Source organism: Strix aluco, chromosome 9, assembly GCF_031877795.1.
Source record: "Strix aluco isolate bStrAlu1 chromosome 9, bStrAlu1.hap1, whole genome shotgun sequence".
Taxonomy (NCBI): domain Eukaryota; kingdom Metazoa; phylum Chordata; class Aves; order Strigiformes; family Strigidae; genus Strix; species Strix aluco.
This window is the reverse complement of record NC_133939.1, coordinates 2,944,035-2,964,366: the sequence shown is the minus strand read 5'-3', so window position 1 is coordinate 2,964,366 and position 20,332 is coordinate 2,944,035. Positions and strand designations below refer to the sequence as shown.

The window sequence follows — 20,332 nt, the reverse complement described above, 5'->3', positions numbered from 1 at the left end:
GCTCTTTCAACCATGCTTCTGCCCTGCCCCATAACTCTGCATTCCCTCTTCTGCTCCATGCAAGCTCTGCCTCCGTTCAGCTTGGTTTCTGGCTCGGCTCACAGCCTGGCTCAAGGGAAAGATACTGTTTTTAGAATACTACAGAGGTCTTCCAGTAGTGAGACCACGTTGTGCATATTTCATTCTTTCCCTCCGGGGCTTTTAAAGCCCTTTTGCAACACCCCTTCTGTTAATTGGCTTTACAGCCGAGTGAATCCAAGGGGCCGACTGGAAATACTGGATCTCAGGTAGTCTAAACCAGAATGGTTCCCTCTCAGCTGCAGCACGGCAGCTGCAGGGTTGGCTCTAACGTGGTCTCAGGAGCACCCACCGAGTCTATGCAAAGTCAAGCCTGTCTCAGTTATGCTTAGTCCTCCTCGGCTTGGAGGGTTGCTCTGGAGGGTGGCACAAGGGTTGCCGCTGTGTAAATACCAATGAATATTAATGATGGTAAAGCAGTGGAAAGATAAAAACAGAGCTCCTTGCCCTCTTTTCTGAACACTGCATTGCTCATTTTGCAAAGCTAAGATCCAGGACTAAGCCCTTCGGTAGATCTGTTGCACATCAGAGGTGCAGCTGTGTTGGCCAGCTTGAGTTCACGTGCGTATGACTCTCAAATCCCTCGCGTGGGACACGGTCACCAGCAGTTACACATCAGCAGGGCACTAACTGGGTACTAACTGGGATGGCATTTTTTTTGCCCGCAGGTGTTTGTGCTGTGCCACGGACTTCTCCAGCTCTCCCAGCTCCTCTACAGCGCCAACTTCAAGAGCAGCCTTACCACCATTGAGAAGCGCTTTGGGCTCTCCAGTCTCTCTTCAGGTTTCATCTCCAGCTTGCACGAGGTAACTGGGCGAGAAGCTTGTGCGGGGGCCCTGAGGAGTGGCCAGAAAGCAGCAGGGACTTTCCCAGGGTCTTAGGGTTGTTCACACCCAGTGCTTCCTCAGCCGTGTCTACGTGTGCTGGGTGAAGCAGCTGCTACTGTGCCCTTGGACGCCCCTTCACACTTCACTTCTGCTGTACCACATGCCAGGAGGTTGAATGTAGGGTTTTGTGGTGAGGATGTGGCCTTGGAGGGGAGCAGCATAAAGCAGGTTGCTTCAGAGAAGACCACTGCACCCTGGAATGCCACACATCACCAGCAGAGACACGACTGGGAGACAGAAACCATGCAGTGTGATTCTTCTTCATTGATCACAGTTCTTACAGCTTTTGTGAATAAGAGCATTTTATTATGAGTAGTATCCACACAACTACAGCTCTGTGAGCACTTCCCAGTAAAAGTATCTGTTTTCATAGGTTTCTTATTGGCTTTAGGAATGGTCCTGGCTTGAATCATTCCAAGCTTTCTCTAAAAGGAGACCCTGGCAAGCAGTCTCTAGCCCTTTTCTCTAGTGCTCCCAGATTCTGATGGCCCTGTGGCAAAGGACCGACTTTCACTGGCATATTGCTGAGTTGGCTGAGGATTTTCTCACAAACACTTTCTAGTCACTTACTCCTCTGGAATAAGTTTTCTAGTTCACTTTGTCATTAATTGTATTCTTTCTGGTAGCTCTTCAAGGCCAGCTAGGAAAAGACCTGCTGGCAGACTTTCTTTTGATGGCACAAAGAATCACTCGGTGGCAGCCCATCTTGCACGGAGCTGGTCTTCTCGCATACGGGATTCCTCACCAAGAGCACTAGGGATCCTACTGGGTCCTTGGGGAAGTAGATGCCCAGGTCTTACCTCAATCAACACCTACATCTGGGGTTAAAAAGACAGGTTCAAAGCCTATTGAGACCAGTGAAGGACTTCCCACTGATTGTGACTAGGTCCAAACCACACAAAGAGAGAGACCCAGTATGGACAGTTGTAACATTGGTACTGATGAACTGGTGTAATTATAATAAACCCTACAGAGGGCTTAATTATTACAGCATCAGAGCTGTAACTGGTGTACTCCTTATCCACTAGAGAACTTATGAGAATTAATGCCTGGAGAAGTAATATCAAAGCAAACATCAGGTAGAGCAGTCTGCTACTGCAAGAATATAAAGGAAAAAGGATTGGAATAGGATATATGCCATGCTGTTAAAGAATAACAGCTTGCAGACAACAGTTATGTTTTTATTTCTTTGCTTTATGAGAGAAATTTCTGTGCTTTACTCCAGCTCTGTGTGAGCTGCCCTGCCTGTCCAGGACCACAATCTTTTTGCATTGATGGCTGCAGCAATTCCAAGAACAAAAACCACAAAGAGACGAAAAAGAGAGCCCATGTAAACATAAATAAAAAGTATTCTTAGCCACACATGCCAAGGTTAAAATAATGTTTAGCTTGTCCTAAGCTGACAAAGCCCGTGTAATGGCAATTTTATGGTGTTCATCCTCTTGCCTGAGTAAGCTCCATGTTTTCATATCTTTTTAGCTGATCATATCTGCAGTTGCAAATATCCAGAGCCACAGACATCTGCAATGAACTGGACTTCGTAGCTGGGCTCGTGTCTGTTTAGAGTCATGGGAATGGAGGCAATACACTTCACTTCTTTCTGTGTTTGGGGGAATCGTTAGTTTATGCAACACCCTATGAGGTGGGGAGCAGGTGTGGGTGCTGAAAAAAGCCCCAGCCAGATCACAGGGAGCTGGTGAAGTCATCCATGACAGCAAGGGTTGCACACGGGTGACAGAAGCCAAGGAGTCAGCCTGTTGGCTTTTGATGACCAGGGAGCAGTGACCTGCTGTGAATATGCAGGGTGAAGGGCTGTCCCGTTCCTGCTCTTGTGGGGGTCAAACACCACCTGATAAGAGAGCTCTCCACCCACCTGGACACAGTCATGGGGTCATAGGGTCTTGACTTCCTCCGTGACATCTTCTAACGTTCTCCCCGTTTCGCTGTGCGCTTTCCAGATCGGCAATGTGGTCCTCATCATCTTTGTCAGCTACTTCGGCAGCCGAGTTCACCGCCCGCGGGTGATCGGCCTGGGGGGGCTGCTGCTGGCGCTGGGAGCCTTCCTGGTGACCCTGCCCCACTTCCTATCGGACCCCTATGAATACACCACGCTTAGCACTGGTAAGTGCCTCCACCCTTATCACCATGAGCTGTCCCAGCACAAATCCATCTCCAGTTGCTCCGAGCTGGGTTACCCGTGCCTACCCCAAAAGAGGGGTTGTGTCCAGCACACACACAATTTTAACACAGTGTTTGGAGGGGAAGACTTAAGGCAGAATTTGCTATTTTAAGCCTGACTTCAGTATAGCCTTGCAACCCTTTTTGAACACAGTAATTACATGTGGGATCCCTTCTTCCTCTTCCGAGCATGTCATTCCAGCTGTGGTTTCAGGTGCCAAGTGTGGTCATGGTGAAGTACCTAAATTCCCCACAGAAGCTCCTGAAGGCCTCCAGAGGGAGCAGTTTGTGTTTCAAGTTCAGCAGGCAGGACCTCCTCCCCAAGCTGCCAAGACACCTCTCCCTCCCAGCAGTGCCCAAGGAGCTTGCTGTAGGGCTGAGACCCATCCTCCCACACGGACATGCCAACCCAGGAATATTTGTATTTGCATTCAGTGAGAGAGCATATCCTTCTATGTAGATACTATAAAATATCATAGAATCCTAGGTTGGAAGGGACCTCAGGGATCATCTGGTCCAACCTTTCTTGGAAAAAGCACGGTCTAGACAAGATGGCCCGGCCCCTGTCCAGCTAATCTTAAGTGTCCAATGTTGGGGAATCCACCACTTCCCTGGGGAGATTATTCCAGTGGCTGATTGTTCTCATTGTGAAAAAATTTCCTCATGTCCAATTGGAATGTCCCTAGGAGTAACTTGTACCCATTACCCCTCGTACTTTCCATATGACTTCTGGTAAAAAGGGAGTCTCCATCTTCTTTGTAACCACCCTTTAAATACTGGAACAGGGTGACGAGGTCTCCCCTGAGCCTTCTCTTCTCAAGGCTGAACAAACTCAATTCTCTCAGCCTTTCCTCACATGGCAGGCTGCCCAGGCCTTTGATCATCTTTGGGGCCCTACTCTGGACCCTCTCCAGCCTGTCCACATCTTTTTTGTATAGCAGGGACCAAAACTGAGCACAGAATTCCAGGTGTGGCCTGAGAAGCACTGAGTAGAGTGGGATAATGCCTTCTTTATCTCTGCTGGTGATGCCCTTGTTGATGCAGCCCAGCACCCCATCGGCTTGCTTTGCCACAGCAGCACGTTGTTCACTCATGTTGAGCTTGTTGTCCACCAGCACCCTGAGGTCGCTTTCCACAGATCTGGTAGATCCCAGCCTGTGCTGCACTCCTGGATTATGTTTTCCCAGGTGCAAGACCTTACACTTGTCCTTGGTGACCTTCATAAGGTTCTTGTTAGCTCACTCACCCAGCCTATCCAGGTCTTCCTGCAGTGTGGCTCTCCCTTCCGGAGTGTCCACTCCCCCCCTCAGTTTAGTCAGCAAACTTCATCAGGGCATCAGTTTCTCTAGGACGAGGCTGAGAAAACTATACTTGAAAACTAATTGTTTAACTAGCTTAAAATGTTATTTTAAATATGCTTCTCTCCTGGCTGTGCCACCCATGTCTCTTCAGATCTCTAGGCACGCCGTGTCCCTGCTTTCTGCTCGGGTGGTATGTGTCCCTCCAACCTGCTCCTGAGCATCCTGGCAATAGTTTTGCTTTCTGTGGCATCAGAAGAGCCTCAGCTGCAGCTCTAAAACTGCATCTCTGCCTGGTGATGACAGCATTGTTATTAACGATGACATGTCATTTAGCTATCCAAAAAGCCAGCCAGGGACAGAGTGTGAAACCAACTGTGAGCAGAGAGCGCTGCTGCTGAGGCAGCAGATTTGGGGCAGAAGCCCTGGGATGCAGGAGATGCTGGTTCTGCTGCTGATGCCCTGTGCAATTGTGGACAAATCACTTCACTTCTGGCTTTTTTGGGGCACTGGTGCATTTCCTGAGGGGGCTCAAAGGCTCTACAGTATCTTGTTGCTGAGGCTTTGTGGTTTTCTGATTGCTGAGCTGAATTCATATGAGAACAGTTCTTGCCCTATCAGTCTCGTTTGGACGGCCCTTATCTGCTCAAGAAGTTAATTCTGTGGCACTGTAGGTCAATGCCACATGCTCTAGGGGCAAAGCAGTTCATCTGACTGATAAGTCTTGAAAGTGCAGTCTTGATGTGTGCATATGCCCTGTTGCACCAGCTAGGCTTTGACCTCCTTTCTCCTGGTTTTTGCGTGTGACAAGAGACGTTGCTCTTGGTGGTCTCACTGCAGGCAGTTGAGAGTTGTGGCAGCACAAGGGAGAAAACGGGTTTTCCTGCAGCCCTGCTGAGAGCGCAGGCTGAACGCAAATGCGGCTGACGGTTCACCTATAGCCCAAAGCATTTTGGAAAGGAAAGTAGTATTATCTTTACTGGAGTCACAGAGGAATTGCAGCATTAGAAGTGAGGTCGTCTCCCTGCTGCTGAGCAGTATGTGGGTGATAGAGCAGAGTTAAGATCTCCTGTCCCCAGGGCCTGTTCTACTCTAGCCGGTAAGCCTTACGATCCATACTAAAGAGGGCTACTGGTTTAACTGGGCAGGCTTTGGGAACAAGCTAGTGTGTACAACAGCTTCAGTTTCTGTGCAGAATGCGATACGCAGAAGAGCCTGCGTCGCATGCCACAAGGCTGGCTTTGGTCTTCCCAAAGTGACTTTAGCCCCTAAATCCTCAGGATGCCAGTGATCCTTAGGGGTTTGCCACCTCTGAAAGCCCTCAGTCACCTCGGGTCTGTACCAAGTTGCTGCCCCAATGCCCATGCTACCGGGGCAGGTGGCAGTGGCCGCAGCAGTGCCGGCCAGGGAGAGCCTTCCACCTCTGGTTAGAAGATGCTTTCTCTTGGAAAGGCTTTGAGCGCCATGCACTGCGTCCTAGCCCAGTCCTCTGAGCTCAGGGAGCCTTGGCTGTGCCGGGGAGCTGCTGGGTGGTTTTAGGCAAGTTGCTCCCTTTATTTAGGTCCTGACTTTGCCGCAGCTCAACACGATGCAAACTCCAGACAAGGAGCAAAGCACAGAGAGGACAGAGCTGCTCACAGGTACCTGACAATCTCTGCTCCCACCAAAGGGTTAGAGATCCTCTGGCTTTGCTCTCCCACATCAGCTCTGGGAAATCTGGCACCGCCACGGCTGATCTGCAAGCCCAGATCCCATGAAACGTGATGGCCCAGCATGGGGCTGAGAGTGTGCCAGCACTCACGCAGAAATAGGAAGACCAGCTCTCTGCTGGCTCACAGGTGCCTCCCTGTGCAGCCTTGAATGCCTCCATGTTTTTTGAGTTGGCTGGTTTGGAGAGTGGATCAGGCATTGGATGTCAGGTTTTATGGCAGCTTAAATTCATGCGTCAGGCTATGAACTGGTCAGGATTTGGGACAGGGGCTGCTCTTACTGTGAAGGAAACAAGTCAAAGGAGGAAGTATCATCCTGCTCCCTGCCTGTGTGTGTCTTGGCCTGGTGTTTACAGGCCACAAAGATGCTCCAGTCCTGGTTGGAGTTTGCATGGCAATCTTGAGCAGGGTGAAGATCTCCCAGTGTCTGGACAGTATGAAGAAGTAGGGTCCTTGCTTTGGAAGGAGGTGGGCTGTTCCTGAGTGATGAGGGCAACAGAGATTCAGGGCCGAGGTGTCCTGCCCAGGGCAGCCAGGTTGACCCAGAGAGCATTGCTCCCTGTTCCTGCCTGGATACCACAAGGGAGCAAAGACCACTGATAACAAAAAGCCAGCCATGGATTGGGTTTACCCTCATTAAACCAAGAGCAGCCTCGCTCCACAGCATGCAATCTGGCGTGAGAGGCTTCTGTGACTCTCACTTCTGCTGTGGTAAAATCTTGTTTAGAAAAGGAGGCTCCTTCTGTCTGGCAGTGTGGACCGTTTAGACAACACGGCTTTGAATGGACTTACATGAGGATTTTTGTGGTGACCTACTGTTAGGAATCTGCTGCCACACTACACCAATGAAAACCCCTAATCACTTGACAAATATTTGGTTTTGTTTTGTGTCTGTTTGTTCAGAAGTGTAGAAAATCCACAGTTACTACATTAATGAGAGAGATGTGATAGGAATACTGAACTAATTCCAAATTTTAAAAAAGGAAAAAGCCAGAGTGGGAAGAGCTAGCACTGAAAGACCAGGACTTACTCTATTTGCTGTGTAACGCCTTCATTTTGCAAGAAAACCAGGTTTTTCTATCCATGAATATTTAGGCTTTTCCACTGGCTTTGACACCACTTGTCCGAAGGCTTTTGTCAGTTGGCGGGGTCCAGTGTTGCTGCAGCTTTGATGGAGAGTTTTTTATCCTCTGCTGACAGCTCCAATGCAGCTCCCTGGAGCGGGCTGCAGGGCTGACCCTTGGTAGGAGAAATTAATTTGCTTCCATCTTCTCTCATCAGCCTGTCTTTAAAAGTTCGATAAAAATCACAACCTCATTGTTTGCTACACTGACCTCGGTATAACACCCCAAGGGAAGGGAAAGCTTATAAGAACTGCTAAATAAAATGAGCAATCCGTCCAAAATCCAGCAGCGTGTGCCCACTCATCAAATCTGTGAGATTCCCTGTATTTAGGGATTTAGGGTGGGAGGAGGCAGGGGACGTGCCCAGTGTTGTAATACTCATTCTTCTCCCTTTCAGGTAACAAAAGCCAGGTCCAGGCTGAACTGTGCTATGCAGAGAATAAGTTTGTGTGCCCAAACACCACCCACGATCCCCAGAAGGAGGCCAGCAGCATATGGGCAATGATGGTCATTGCCCAGCTGCTGGCTGGAATCGGGACAGTTCCCATCCAGCCCTTCGGGATATCCTACGTAGACGACTTTGCAGAAGCAAACAATTCCCCGCTGTACGTCGGTAAGTGGGACTGTTGCTGTATATCCTTTTGTTTCCTCCAGACCTTAGAGGTGAGATGTAGAGGTGCTCATCTGAAGAGGAACCCGTGGAGACGGGTTGAGCAGTCGGTGGGACTCAGATGAGATCCTCCCCCAATAAAGGCAGGGCTGTCCCCTTGGTAATCAGCTGTTCTCTGTAAGGTTAGATTTATGGTGTGAGTGTTAGGAAGCCAAACAATCAGGGCAAGGAGATGAGATGGATGAGCTGGAGCTTCTCCCTTGCATCTGTGAGAACTTGTGCCATCCATGGGGGAAAGAGTAGTAAGGAAACCTTCTCCGAGGCCCTCTCCTGCTCTTTAACCAGAGGTATGACAGCCTGCAGGAGCCAATTAACGGAGGTTCTGCATCAAGGGTTCAAAATCGACATTTTTTGCCATGGAATTGGTCCCTGCCCCGTGGGGGTTCCCAGGCTCAGGTGGGCTTCTTGATTGCAAAGAGATAGGTGCTGACTTCCATGTTAAACTGCATTTTTTCCCCTGTGAATGGCAAAGCCCATCTGGTGCTGGCCTGCCTACGTGAGCTTTGAGCTCAGCCCATAAGTTATTTAAAAACCCAATTCCTCCTGGTGCCCAACAATGTCTTGAAAGCAGCCAAAGGCGTCAGAGTGATTTAGAAGTCAAAAGCGGATGTTCCAAAATAAGGTAAGTACTAAAGGAGAAGGAAAACCTTCAGAATTAGACTCCCAAGGACAAGCTTTGGACAAGCACTGGAGTTCTTGGCAGGGTCTCCAGACCCACCCAGGTGTGCTTTGCTCCAGGCTCCTGCTGGGAAGGGCTGCTGCAGCACCTCTTAGGTGACGCAGGAGCTCTTAGCTCTGTGGAAAGTCTCCTCTGTGTGTAGTACTTGCTTCTCTCAGCTCAAGTCTGGGCTGGCAGAAGGAGGGACAGAACACCGTTGTCTTCCCCCTGCGGCGTGGGGTCACTGTTCCCAGGACCTCTGAGTGCCCTTTGGATTCCCAAACCTGCAGGTCCTGAAGATGAAGGAAAATGGGACTGACCTGTTCTTTATAATATAGGTGATCACTTTAGGGCCGTGGGAATGTCCGTGTAGGGGGGTATGGCTACTGTGAGTCTGGATTGCCTCAATACAATGTAAATACCGTTGCCCTTTGAGTCGTGTTTTGTTTTAGGTTTCAGCATCTTCCTATGAAAGGGAACTCTACTGTCTGTGTACAAGGTTAAATACTCCTCCTCTAAAGACCCTGCCCTTCAATATGTTTATGTTGTAGAAACAAAAGCACTGCCTTGCCTAATTGGAAAAAAACCCTGCTTTTAAAATAGGTCCAGAGCTGAGGCATAGCAGTGCGATCAGGGGCTTTCATACCCAGTATGCTGAAAGGCTCCAGACCAGCAAAATGCACAGAAACGGTCAATGCAGTTCAAGCAAACTGTCTCCTTTTGAACATCTTAAGAAAGCTGTGCAAAGAGTTTATTTCAGGGAGGAAACCTGAATCCTTTCATTCCAAAGAAGTCAAAAGGAAACATTTTGACCTTATGGGTTAGGTCCAAGTTATCTTTTTTTTGAACAGGGTAGTTCAGCTGAACCGAGGGTGGATCCGCTGGCCTTTTTGTTCTCAGCATCCCTCACCGCCCCTGAAGTTTGCTCCAAATGTTTTTGCTGGGATCTAAGGACTGAGATGGCTTTGTTCCCTTGTCTTCCTGTAGGAGATTAAGGTCTCCGTCACCTGTGAGAGCCCAGGATGCCACCATCCTGCTGCTTTCTGGGGTTCCCCCCCTTCGTCACAGTGAATCATGGATATTCGTGGTGTGGCTGACAGCTTTTAGTGTATTGGCAAAGCCTTGGCTGCAGCAGAACAGAGGAACTTTTTCTGCAGACAGCTGCCTGCCCTCCTCCTAATCCTGTTAAATAAACACCACATTCAGTATCTGAGCGATGAGGATCTTCTCATCATCTGCCGCTTGATAAAAGATGGTTTTTCTCTTCAGCATGTTGTAATACCATTCCTGCCTCACATGGGAAGGCAAAAGCCCTATCTGCATTGAAGCTGCCATTGCCTGCTCACGCTGCCTCTCTCTGCTCCCTTTTCCAGCCATCCTCTTTGCCATCGCCGTGTTTGGCCCTGCTTTTGGATACCTGCTGGGATCCATGGTGCTGCGGCTCTTCGTGGATATTGGACGAGTTGACACTGGTGAGTACTTCTCAAGTAGCCGTGGTCCTCCTAAAAGCCTTCTGTGAGTCAGAAGGTCACTCTGAGATGCCTGGTGGCAGAAGCCACCAGTCCCATGACCCACAAAACCCGCTCCGCTGGCAGGACCTGACCTGGAATAGCACCCCCAGCACACTCCTCCCCTCCTTCTCCCCGTGAGTAAAGCTACAGATGGTTGTGAAGCCACCACTGAAGCAGAGCCCTGAGGTACAGACATTTCGATGTCCTACTCATGGTGCTGCACTGAAGCGCTGGTGGTCATTGCTGGGGTCTGCCCACTACCACCACGCTGAGGAAGTATCACACTACTCCAGCACGGTCGTGGAGAGGAGCAGGGACATCTGAAGCATCCAGGGATGGAGAAGACAACAACAAGGCAGCCGCTGCCCTGTGGGTGCATGGGAAGACTTGAGTCTACTCATCCTGCTCCCCGCCACCCTTCACCAGCATCTGCAGAGAGAGGGACCAAGCCAACGCCACCGCAGGGCTTATTTTCTTTATCTGCGGAGCGTGCTTATTATTTCTGGTAACTTAATCACTAAAGAATTCTCCCCAGCGCCATCATTAATGTGGCTTTTCCTGTGTTTCCTTAGAGAGATCAGAGCTCGCCTGACATTTTTGTCTGGTGCCTGATAAGAATAATAAATGAACCTGGGACAGGAAACGGCAGAAAGCCTTGGCTTGCTCCCTGCAGTGGCAGACAGATTTAGCAGCCTCTGCCTGGTCGCTCCGTGATGACGTCCGAGCTCTGGAGTGGAGTGGTCCTGTTTGGGGAAGCGGGGCGATTGTTTTGGTGGGGCGCAGGCTCCTCGCCTGCCACACCCTGGCACGGGGCTCCCACCTGGAAACTGCTGCTGGTTCTTTTCCCCGCCGCAACGTCCCCGCAGTGGGAAGATGAGGTCCCCATGCCAAGCCAAGCAATCTGTCAACCTCCCATGAGCATCGCTTGGCCCAGCCAAAGGATGTCTGTGCTGGAGACGGAGTGGCTCTCACCTTCTCCTCCTTTTTCCGGAGAAGGCGCCCAGAGTTGCATCCACTCGGAAACGAGGCTCATTAACAGCGCTCTTCTGCCGGCACGGGTCCTTCCCTTGGTCTCTGCAAACAGAGAGTGACCAAGCCTGGAACAATGGGAGGGCAGTTTTTTCCAGGAAAGCTGCTGTGCCCTTTCCCAGTCCCTGTCTCAGCTCGGCATCCCTGCCAGGCAGTGTGGTCCAAACCCACTGCATGCCCCAGGCAGAGGAGGATGGAGTCGGGCCCCCATAATCACCGCCTTGCTGGCTGGCTCGGCGGGGAAGGGTTGAACCTGTGCCATCAGCATACTTGGAAGCTGACTAAATCCATCCTACAGTCATTTGGGAGGCTCGGCACACTTTGGATGGGAAGTGGCAGTGCAGGATCCTGGCCAGGGGGAAGGAGGTCAAACACAACCAGAGCCAGTCTTGCTACCAACACTGGTCAGAGCTCCCACCTCCATTCATTTTTCTCTTCCATGCCAGTGGAGAGACCCTTGGACTGTGCCCACATGGACCCTTTGTGTTCCACCGGTCCATATTTGCGTGGACATTTGCGCCTTTCACCCTTAGCAGAGCTCTTATGATGGGTCCTTGTGTCTTGCAGCTGCAGTGGCCCTGACGCCGAGGGACCAGCAGTGGATTGGAGCCTGGTGGCTGGGACTGCTGATCTCCTCAGGCTGCTTGGTGCTCACGTCCATTCCTTATTTCTTCTTCCCTCGGTACATGCTGAAAGGAGAGGTGAGACCTCATCTCTGGAGGGCCAGAACATCTCAGTGCCAGGGCTGTGCTCAGGCAGGGCATACCTGTCCCAGGAGGAGAGGGGTGGGAGGGAGGAAGGGAGCCCAGAAACCCTTCTCAGATGTGGTTACAACTTCTCAAAAGTGAAAAGTCTTCCAAACAAGCTCCATGCCTCTAACATGTGAAGGACCAGACCCTTTAGTTCCTCACTATTAGCTTGAAAGCCAGAACCACCACAGCTCAACAGACCCAAACCAGACCTCATGCCCTTCCCACTAGCTGCATCGACAGCATCTGTAGGCAAGGTTTTGGGTAGACCTGCACCTTCCCTGGGGCAGGGTGATGGCTGGGTGGCTCCCTGAGTTCCTTCATGCAGTCTTCCTTGGTTGGGGTCTGTCCATGGAGACTTGACCCTCCTGGGGTGTCTGACCCGGTTCTGCTGGTGATGGCTGTATCTTAACTCCCCACTGCAACAGCCTCTGCAGGGTGACACTCCCCTGATGCCAGCAGCATCATCATCAGTGACAGCCTCTGCTCGGAACTGAGCATCCCCGGTGTGACATGCATGGCAGCAGCACTGGGATAAAGCTGGACAGCAGGGTTTGATAGATGGGCTTTTCCTTTGGGAAAAAAAATCAGAAAAGAGACAAGTCTCCCATTAAAACAAAATTTAAAAGATGCAAAACTATCAAAATGTTTCAGTATTTTCAAAGCCAAGACCTATTGTTTTAGTTTCAAAGGTAGTTTTGTTTTGAAATTCTTTAATCATCAATTCTTTTAAAAGTCAAAATCAGACCCAAAATATTTCATGATTATAGCTAGAGGACGCACCAGACTTGAGCTGACCTGTCTCCCACTTTCATTTTCATACTTTTTGCAAAATTAAAAAAGAAGTATCTTGTCAGGGTTCAGGACAGGGAAGCTTTCCAAGTTCTTAAAGCCTCTCCAAGCAGGTCAGAGAGTGGAATAGGCTGCCCAGGGAGGGGGTGGAGTCACCATCCCTGGATGTGTTTAAGGGCCGTTTGGATGAGCTGTTGGGGGATGTGGTGTAGGGGAGAACTTTGTAGAGTCGGGCTGAGGGTTGGACTCGATGATCCCGAGGGTCTTTTCCAACCTGAATGATTCTGGGATTCTGACAAGCTTTTGTCTTGCAGCTCTGCTCAAGGGCAGCAGTGATTTTTGAGATAAGTTGCCCATTTGCTGTAATGGGCAGGAAAACTGTCAGGCTTGGCTGGGGCTCAAAGGCACCTGGGACAGACCCTGCTCCTCCTGAGCCTCGCTGGGAGCCAGGATGGTGCCAGCCACGCATGAGTTCTCCCCTCTCACCGCAGGCTGCTCTTCTCTCCCTCCCCAGGACCCGAACGCGGAGGCTGGCATGCTCAGGAAGATGGAGAAGGGGGTGGCTGAAGAAACCTCCCTGCTGGAGTTTATAAAAAGTAAAGGACTGACACTTAAAGGCGAGGGTGATCGGGGGCGCCAGGCCATGCTGGGTGGGTGGAGACCACCACGCCAGTATTTTCAAGCTGAGGATGCTTGCTGGGAGCCTTCGAGTGTCTCCACCACGCTGCGTGGAGATGCCAGGGCCAGCTCAGGCACCTCAAGGGCTGTAGCACGCCCTTCCCTAAGGACCACGGGAGGATAGCCACAGCCTACCTCTTGCTGTAAGACAGTGGTGCTGAGGTCTGTGGGGTCTGGATTGTTTCTGGAAATTGGTTTGAAGATCTTAAAATGGCATAAGCATGCTGGGAAACGCTATCTGGGTGGTTTAACCCACAGCTCCTGGAGAGACCCTGGGGCTGCCGGCGCCATGAGGCGCCGCTTTTAGAAGGTCACTGCACTGCAGCTTGTGCTGGTTTGTTTGTGTGTAGCTGAAACGGGCTTGAGCAGGGATGTCACTGATGAGAGAGACCACTTTAATGACTTTTTTTAGCTCCATGATGACTTCTTTCCAGCTAAAGCCCCTCCCTCCTTCCCTCTCCATCCACCGCAGTCATATCCTGGAGCTGTCAGCTCCCTCTTCTCTATCTCACTGGGCTTTGCTGGAAGGGGAAAGCTAATTAGAGACCAAATAAACAGAGCTGCTCCTGAGGAGCCTGGAGTCAGTCTGCCTCTGCTGAAAGGGCAGGGGAACATGATATCCCACCAGGAAAATACACTGTGTTCATCAGCTGCAGGAGCCAGACCCTGCCTGTGCACAGCCAGCGGGGCTCTGCCAAAACCCCCGCAGCTTTGTCTGTTCGCACCACCTGAGGGTATAGGCCCTGCTCCAGAAAAACAAATGCATCGGGGTTGCTAAGTGCTCCAGAGGCTTCTGAGTTTGGAAAGCGTGGGAGAGAGGGTGGCAGGCAGAGCTGGCCCTCCACCTTGCTTCTCAGGGCACTTTGGCCATGGTCCTGACAGCTGCCCAGCCAAATTAGGGTGTCTCCCCTTCCATTTTCCCATGGCCTTAGACATTCCCTGTATTAACTCACTGGGAACAGTCGAAGGGTGGGGTTTTTTTCACAGTATGAATTGCTGATGTGACCATCACATGGCTAAAATACATTTTTCCTGCCGTTTCCCTGCAGGTTTCCCAAAGATCTTCCTCAGGCTGCTCCTCAACCCCCTCTTCATCCTCCTGGTGCTGGCTCAGTGTAGCTTCTCCTCAGTCATTGCGGGTCTGGCCACATTCCTCAACAAGTTCCTGGAGAAGCAGTATGGTGCCTCCTCTTCCTATGCCAACTTTCTCATAGGTGAGCACAGCTGAGCAGCAGCAGCCACAGGGTGAAAAATATCCATTTTGGCCTGTCTTGGGTACCAGTGGGTTCTGTGGGTTCTCCCAACCACCACGAGGTCCACAAAGCCACCACCTCCACCCCCTGCCCACAGAGGGGTGCTTGGCGGGCAGGACCCCCAGCTAATGTCTTCGTTCCTCTGCAGGAGCTGTCAACCTGCCAGCAGCAGCACTGGGGATGCTTTTAGGAGGAATCATCATGAAACGCTTTGTCTTCTCCCTCCGGGCCATCCCCCGGTTTGCTGTGGTGGTGCTCGTTTTCTCCATCCTCCTCTGCCTGCCCATTTTCTTCATGGGCTGCTCCACAGGGCACATCGATGGGATCTACCCCCCCAGGTAACGCAGGCACTTGAGTTGCTTCCAGCTCCTTGTTCCTCCAGCTCTTGACCTGATTATCCATGAGGTGGATATGTGCAGGTGGAGAGCAAGAGGCAGTAGACATCACCACGCTCCTGCTTGCTCCTTGATCCCACTGCCTGGAGGAGATCTAAGTGTTATACAGCACAGAAAGCTTGGGATGGCATTTACTCCTGATTTTTCTGTACCAAACAAGCAGGGTATATTTTTCATTCTGCATTTCTAGCAGGGAATTAGTAGTATTAGTGCCTCTGTCCACACCAACCCCACACATGGGCACCTCGCATTCTCCCTTCATTCCAGCTGAACATCCCCTTTCTCCTCACCTGGGTGGAAACTTTTGGCTCTTCCCGTGAGTTTTAAAGATAAAAACAACATTCAGACTCCACCCCAGGCTCGCTGTCAAGTGCATCGTGCTCATTTCCCAATGCACTGCCAGCAAGGGGCTGTCATACAAACATCTCCCTTTGCCAGCAATGGGCCTCCTGTCCCAGGGGTACAGTGGAGAGATGAGGGACAGGGCAGTCCATGCACTTCTCCCACTTAAAAGCCACTTAAATATGGTGAAAGAAAGCAACAGCACTCTGCAAATTCATGTGTGGGCGACATGTTTATACTTTGCTCTGAGACCTGCACTGCAGATTCAGGAGCGTTTGGAAGTCGACTCACTGAGGCACTGGCACCTCAGGCTTTCAGAGTGAGAGGAGACCCCTCAGCCCAAGATCAGGTGCTGGAAGTGGTACATTTTGGGAGGCACCTTGGCCTCACAGCATTCACCTCTTGCCGCCAGCATCAGGTTGGCTCCTCTGCGACACACCAGTCTCCTTAAGCTCTGCTGATGGGAGCTGCCGGAGGCACCTACGTGGAAAAGGAGGCTGTTGCCTTATATTATTTTGGAAACCTACCCCCATGCAATGGCAGCAGTGCATAAATGCCTTTTGCTAGCATCCCCAGGTAGCAGTGGGCTACGTGGGTGGGTGAACATGAGCTCTGCCCCATCCCACCATGCCCAAGGGCAGGTCCCTGGTGCTGTCTTCCCGCAGCAGATGGACTGTGCCGCTCCGGCAGATGAACTCCCTTAGGTAGTGAGGCAAGACAGGACAGATAATTTGGTCTGTCCTCCTGACTTTCATGCTGTCGTCAGGCTTGTTTGGAAACGAGCCCGCTTCCAGTTTCTGTCTGAATGGTGTTTCCAGCTGGGGCTGTTCGCACATCTGTTTGTGCAGTTCTGGATGGAGCCCAGATACATTTCTCCAGGCATTTGGCTGATTAGTTTTCAGCTGGGGGGGGCGAAAAAAGTAAGTGTGTGAGTACTTGTTTGCAGACATAACATAATTACTGCTAAGTTCACTGTACACTTGCAGAGGTACCTGCAGGGGATCAGGGTCTGGCACAAGGCCAGCCTGCTGCTGGCAGTGTCCCAGCACAAACAGGAGTGGGGAAACTGGCTAACTAATATGAGGGATTTTTCTTCCTCCTGTCCTATTTCTTAATTTTTTAAAACTTTTTTTTCTCCTCCTTTTTGGCAGTACATTGAGTTCCCAGCAGCAGGTTAAGACACCGAGTGGGTGCCACTGCTCTGAGCACATCTTTCACCCGGTGTGCGGAGAAAACAACGTGGAGTACATCTCCCCCTGCTTCGCTGGCTGCACAAACAGCACCACTAATTCTTCCACTCCCAAACAAGTGGTGAGTAAAACGAGTGGTTTGCAGAGCACCTTGCTGGTGATGGTGGAGGCTGCAGCGATGCTGTAGGAACTTGACAAATGCAATAGCATGGTAGAGCCTTTTTGATGAGGGGAGGTCCACCAGAGATGCTGAAGTCCTGAGCAGGTGCAACAGAGAATTGCTGTAATGCCCTGGGAGTGTGCTCGGAGAAATGGGAACAGTGGCACAGCCCATTGCAGGATGCCACGGCCGTGCCTTAAAATTGGAGCTGACACTCTCGTCAGTCTTCTGCAAAGTGATGTGGTCTGGTGTGTCACTAAAAAAACCTACTCTTGGCTTTGGGAATTTTACATTTGTTTTTTTCCAAATGTTTCCAACAGACCTACAAGAACTGTTCCCTGATCCCTGCTGGGAACGGGCTGTCCTCTGCCAAGGCAGGCCCCTGTCCGCTCAGCTGCTCCCACATGCTCCTTCCTACCATATTGCTTATCTCCTTTGCTGCCCTGGTAGCCTGCCTGTCCCACAACCCCCTCTACATGATGGTTTTACGGTGAGCAATGGGCAGGGGGCCGGTCACAAGGCACTGGGGGGGGGACTCATGATGTGATGGGTTCCCCATGCTGGGGTCAACGGGGCCTTAAACGTGAGACCAGGCCAAGATGCTTGGCCAAACGCAGAGACACTACCAGCAGCTCTGACCTCCCGTGGCTTCTCCCCTGCAGAGTGGTGAACCAGGATGAAAAGTCGTTTGCCATTGGTGTCCAGTTCTTACTAATGAGGCTGCTGGGTGAGTGTCCATCTCCTAACGAGGCTGGGAGAAGGTAGCAGGGTGCTCAGGGTCTTGCTCGAGCCCCGGGAGGTGTTGAACCTCCTTGGGGACAGCATGCAGGCGGGGCAGGCAGCTTGACTCCATCCTCTCTACTCCAAAGCCTGGCTGCCGGCTCCGGCCATGTTCGGTGCGCTCATCGACTCCTCCTGCATCTACTGGCAGAAGCAGTGCACCCAGCGCCAGTTCTGTGCCTACTACAACAACGACTTCCTCCGGAACAGGTACCCCTGCCATCACAGAATCTTCTCGGTTGGACAAGCCCTTGAAGCTCCTCCAGTCCAACCATGAACCTCACCCTGACTGTTCCCAACTCCACCAGATCCCTCAGCGCTGGGTCAACCCGACTCTTCAACCCCTCCAGGGATGGGGACTCCCCCCCTGCCCTGGGCAGCCCATTCCAACGCCCAACAGCCCCTTCTGCAAAGAAATCCTTCCTAAGAGCCAGTCTGACCCTGCCCTGGCGCAGCTTGAGGCCATTCCCTCTTGGCCTGGCGCTGGTTCCTTGGCTCAAGAGACTCATCCCCCCTCTCTGCACCCTCCTTTCAGGGAGTTGTAGAGGGCCATGAGGTCTCCCCTCAGCCTCCTCTTCTCCAGACTAAACCCCCCCAGTTCCCTCAGCCGCTCCCCATCAGACCTGTGCTCCAGACCCTGCACCAGCTCCGTTGCCCTTCTCTGGACATGCTCGAGTCATTCAATGGCCTTTTTGTAGTGAGGGGCCCAAAACTGAACCCACTCATCGAGGTGCGGCCATCTGTCCCTAAATCCCTCCGTCGAGGATAACCATGGCGAAGGCTCCCAGCTCAGCCTGGTGCACCTCCAGCCACGGCATCTTCCTGCTCTTCTCCCAACAGATACCTGGGGCTGCAGGTGGGCTATAAGGTGGTCGGCACCATCCTCCTCGCCCTCATCAGCTGGAAGGTGAAGAGGAGCAAGGAGTACAACGTGCAGGAGAAGGCAGCAGGGCTGGTGTAGCCCACCCGAGGACTGACTCCACACCTCCCATTACCCACTGCCAGTACTTTGTCTTTTTTGGGTTTGTTTTTCCTCCTAAGGGAGAGACTTCACCTTAGCGCCTCTGAGCTCTGCTCCTGCAGCCCATGGCTGTGCTCCCAGCGAGGGATGCTTCATGCCAGCCCTCTCCTGGGACTGGGGTCTGCCAGGATCTCCAGCTGGGCCTTGCCCACGGCTTTGGCAGAGGGGGAAGCCCCTCCGCAGCTGGAGCAGGAGGCAGATGGGGGCTGATGAGCGCAGCCCCATCCCATACACCCAGAGACGTGCCTGCTGTGGGCGACGGTCCCCTCTCCAACGTGACGTTTCCGGCTGGGTAATGCCCTCCCAGCTGGGACAGGAGCAGGGGCAATGGCTGCCAACACTGCGGGGCTACCCTGCGTCCCCACCGCCTGCGCCCCACCTCGCATCGGCCAGCATGGACACTTCACACGTGTTGTGAAAAGTTACCACTAGGGGTTTATTGCAGAACGGGTCAGGGTTTGTTGCTGTTTTTTTTTTAAATAAAGGTCACTTTTCCAACTGTGGTGCTTTGGTGCTCTTCCCCCCCCCCCACCCCAACAGCTGTCCCCACAGACAGGGCAAGGCTGTGCAGGAATGGCCTGGGCTGGGCGGGTGCAGGCAGGGGCTGGAACCTGCAGAGCTACAGGCAAGGCACAGGGGGTTGTAGTCAGCGGGTTGGAGGTGGTGGTCCGCAGGCATGGCGCAGATAAGGTAGAGTGGGCACTGGAGTGCAGGCAGAGGACTGCAGGCAGGGGCAGTAGGCAGGATCGTGCAGGACACATCCCTGCCTGTGGCATCGCTGAAGGGAGTGCAGCAGCTCCGCGGCCTCCTGCCCCACGGTGCTACCTCGGCCCTGTCCTCTCTGGCAGGATGAAGGCAGCCCACCAGCCTGGGGAGAGAGATGTCGGCTGGTAGGAGCAGGAGGTGCACCAGCCGCTGGGCTGCTGTCACCTGTAGCGGGTGACACAGGAGCGCTGCTTGACCAGTAGGTATCACAGGAATTGCTTCATGAGCTTAGCTGAAGAGCCTGGTGCTGCACAAAGGACACAGCACCCGTCTTGCTGAGCCAATGCTGCCAAGAGGTGAAGCCAAGAGGTGAAGCCAAGAGCAAAAAGAGCTTGATGTGAATGAACCAGCTCTGAGGTCCCAACTCTTCCACAGCTCCCACCACATTTGCCCCCCGAGGAGGAGCAAGGCAGGTGCTGCTGGTTGGGATTAGCAACACCATCCCCGGGGCTGAGATGGCAAAGGGTGCTGGAGAGTCAGCAGGTGGCTCAGGATCTGCAAGGTCCATGGCCAGGCAGGGCTGTTGCTGAGCTGGCGAGCTCAGGGAGGGACTGAAGGGCCAAGGCTGAGCTGAGATGGGGCTCCTGGGCCCAGTGGGCAAGGAGTGGGGGCCAGTCATGGCCACCACACCTTCCTCCTCCTGTACATTGTGGCTGTATCCCCTCCCAGGCAGCATCACAAACTAAGATTTGAGATGACCTGGATGGGATGGGGGGACAGGAGGGTCAATTTATTCAGCCTCTGTGGTCCTTACACCATCGCTGTGCAGCGCAAGGCATGACTTTTCTTTTCACTATGCTCCTGGCCAACAGCCCTGCTGCAGCCATGCTCACCGAGGGAGTAAAAGGAGAGTAGAGGACAGGAGGGGAGCTGACTTGGCTTTGCTCTGCATCAGCAAGTCTTTATGAAAACAAGGTCTGTCCGTGTTCTTCCTCTTCCCCTCCACCTGGCAGGTTTTCCCTTAACACTCCCATAACCTTCCTTATCTCTGCTTTCACCTTCAGCCCATCAGGGGTAACATCAGGCTGGGCAAGCCCCAGGAGGTGCTGGCCAGCAAAAGCATAT

The 20,332-nt window shown here is 52.2% G+C and overlaps 1 protein-coding gene across 1 annotated transcript in view; it reads left to right on the top strand.

The window, feature by feature from the left end:
- The window catches only part of SLCO2A1 (solute carrier organic anion transporter family member 2A1), a 29,851-nt gene extending 10,850 nt beyond the window's left edge, over positions 1–19,001 (top strand). The window contains exons 2-14 of the mRNA XM_074833404.1: positions 747–884; positions 2,924–3,086; positions 7,672–7,887; positions 9,976–10,074; positions 11,710–11,843; positions 13,198–13,279; positions 14,411–14,575; positions 14,763–14,952; positions 16,503–16,662; positions 17,022–17,191; positions 17,364–17,428; positions 17,571–17,691; positions 18,322–19,001. Of these exons, the coding sequence (XP_074689505.1) occupies positions 747–884; positions 2,924–3,086; positions 7,672–7,887; positions 9,976–10,074; positions 11,710–11,843; positions 13,198–13,279; positions 14,411–14,575; positions 14,763–14,952; positions 16,503–16,662; positions 17,022–17,191; positions 17,364–17,428; positions 17,571–17,691; positions 18,322–18,442 (1,824 nt within the window). The 3' untranslated portion in view covers positions 18,443–19,001. The remainder of the gene's footprint in view (positions 1–746; positions 885–2,923; positions 3,087–7,671; positions 7,888–9,975; positions 10,075–11,709; positions 11,844–13,197; positions 13,280–14,410; positions 14,576–14,762; positions 14,953–16,502; positions 16,663–17,021; positions 17,192–17,363; positions 17,429–17,570; positions 17,692–18,321) is intronic.
- Positions 19,002–20,332: the final 1,331 nt, after the last annotated feature.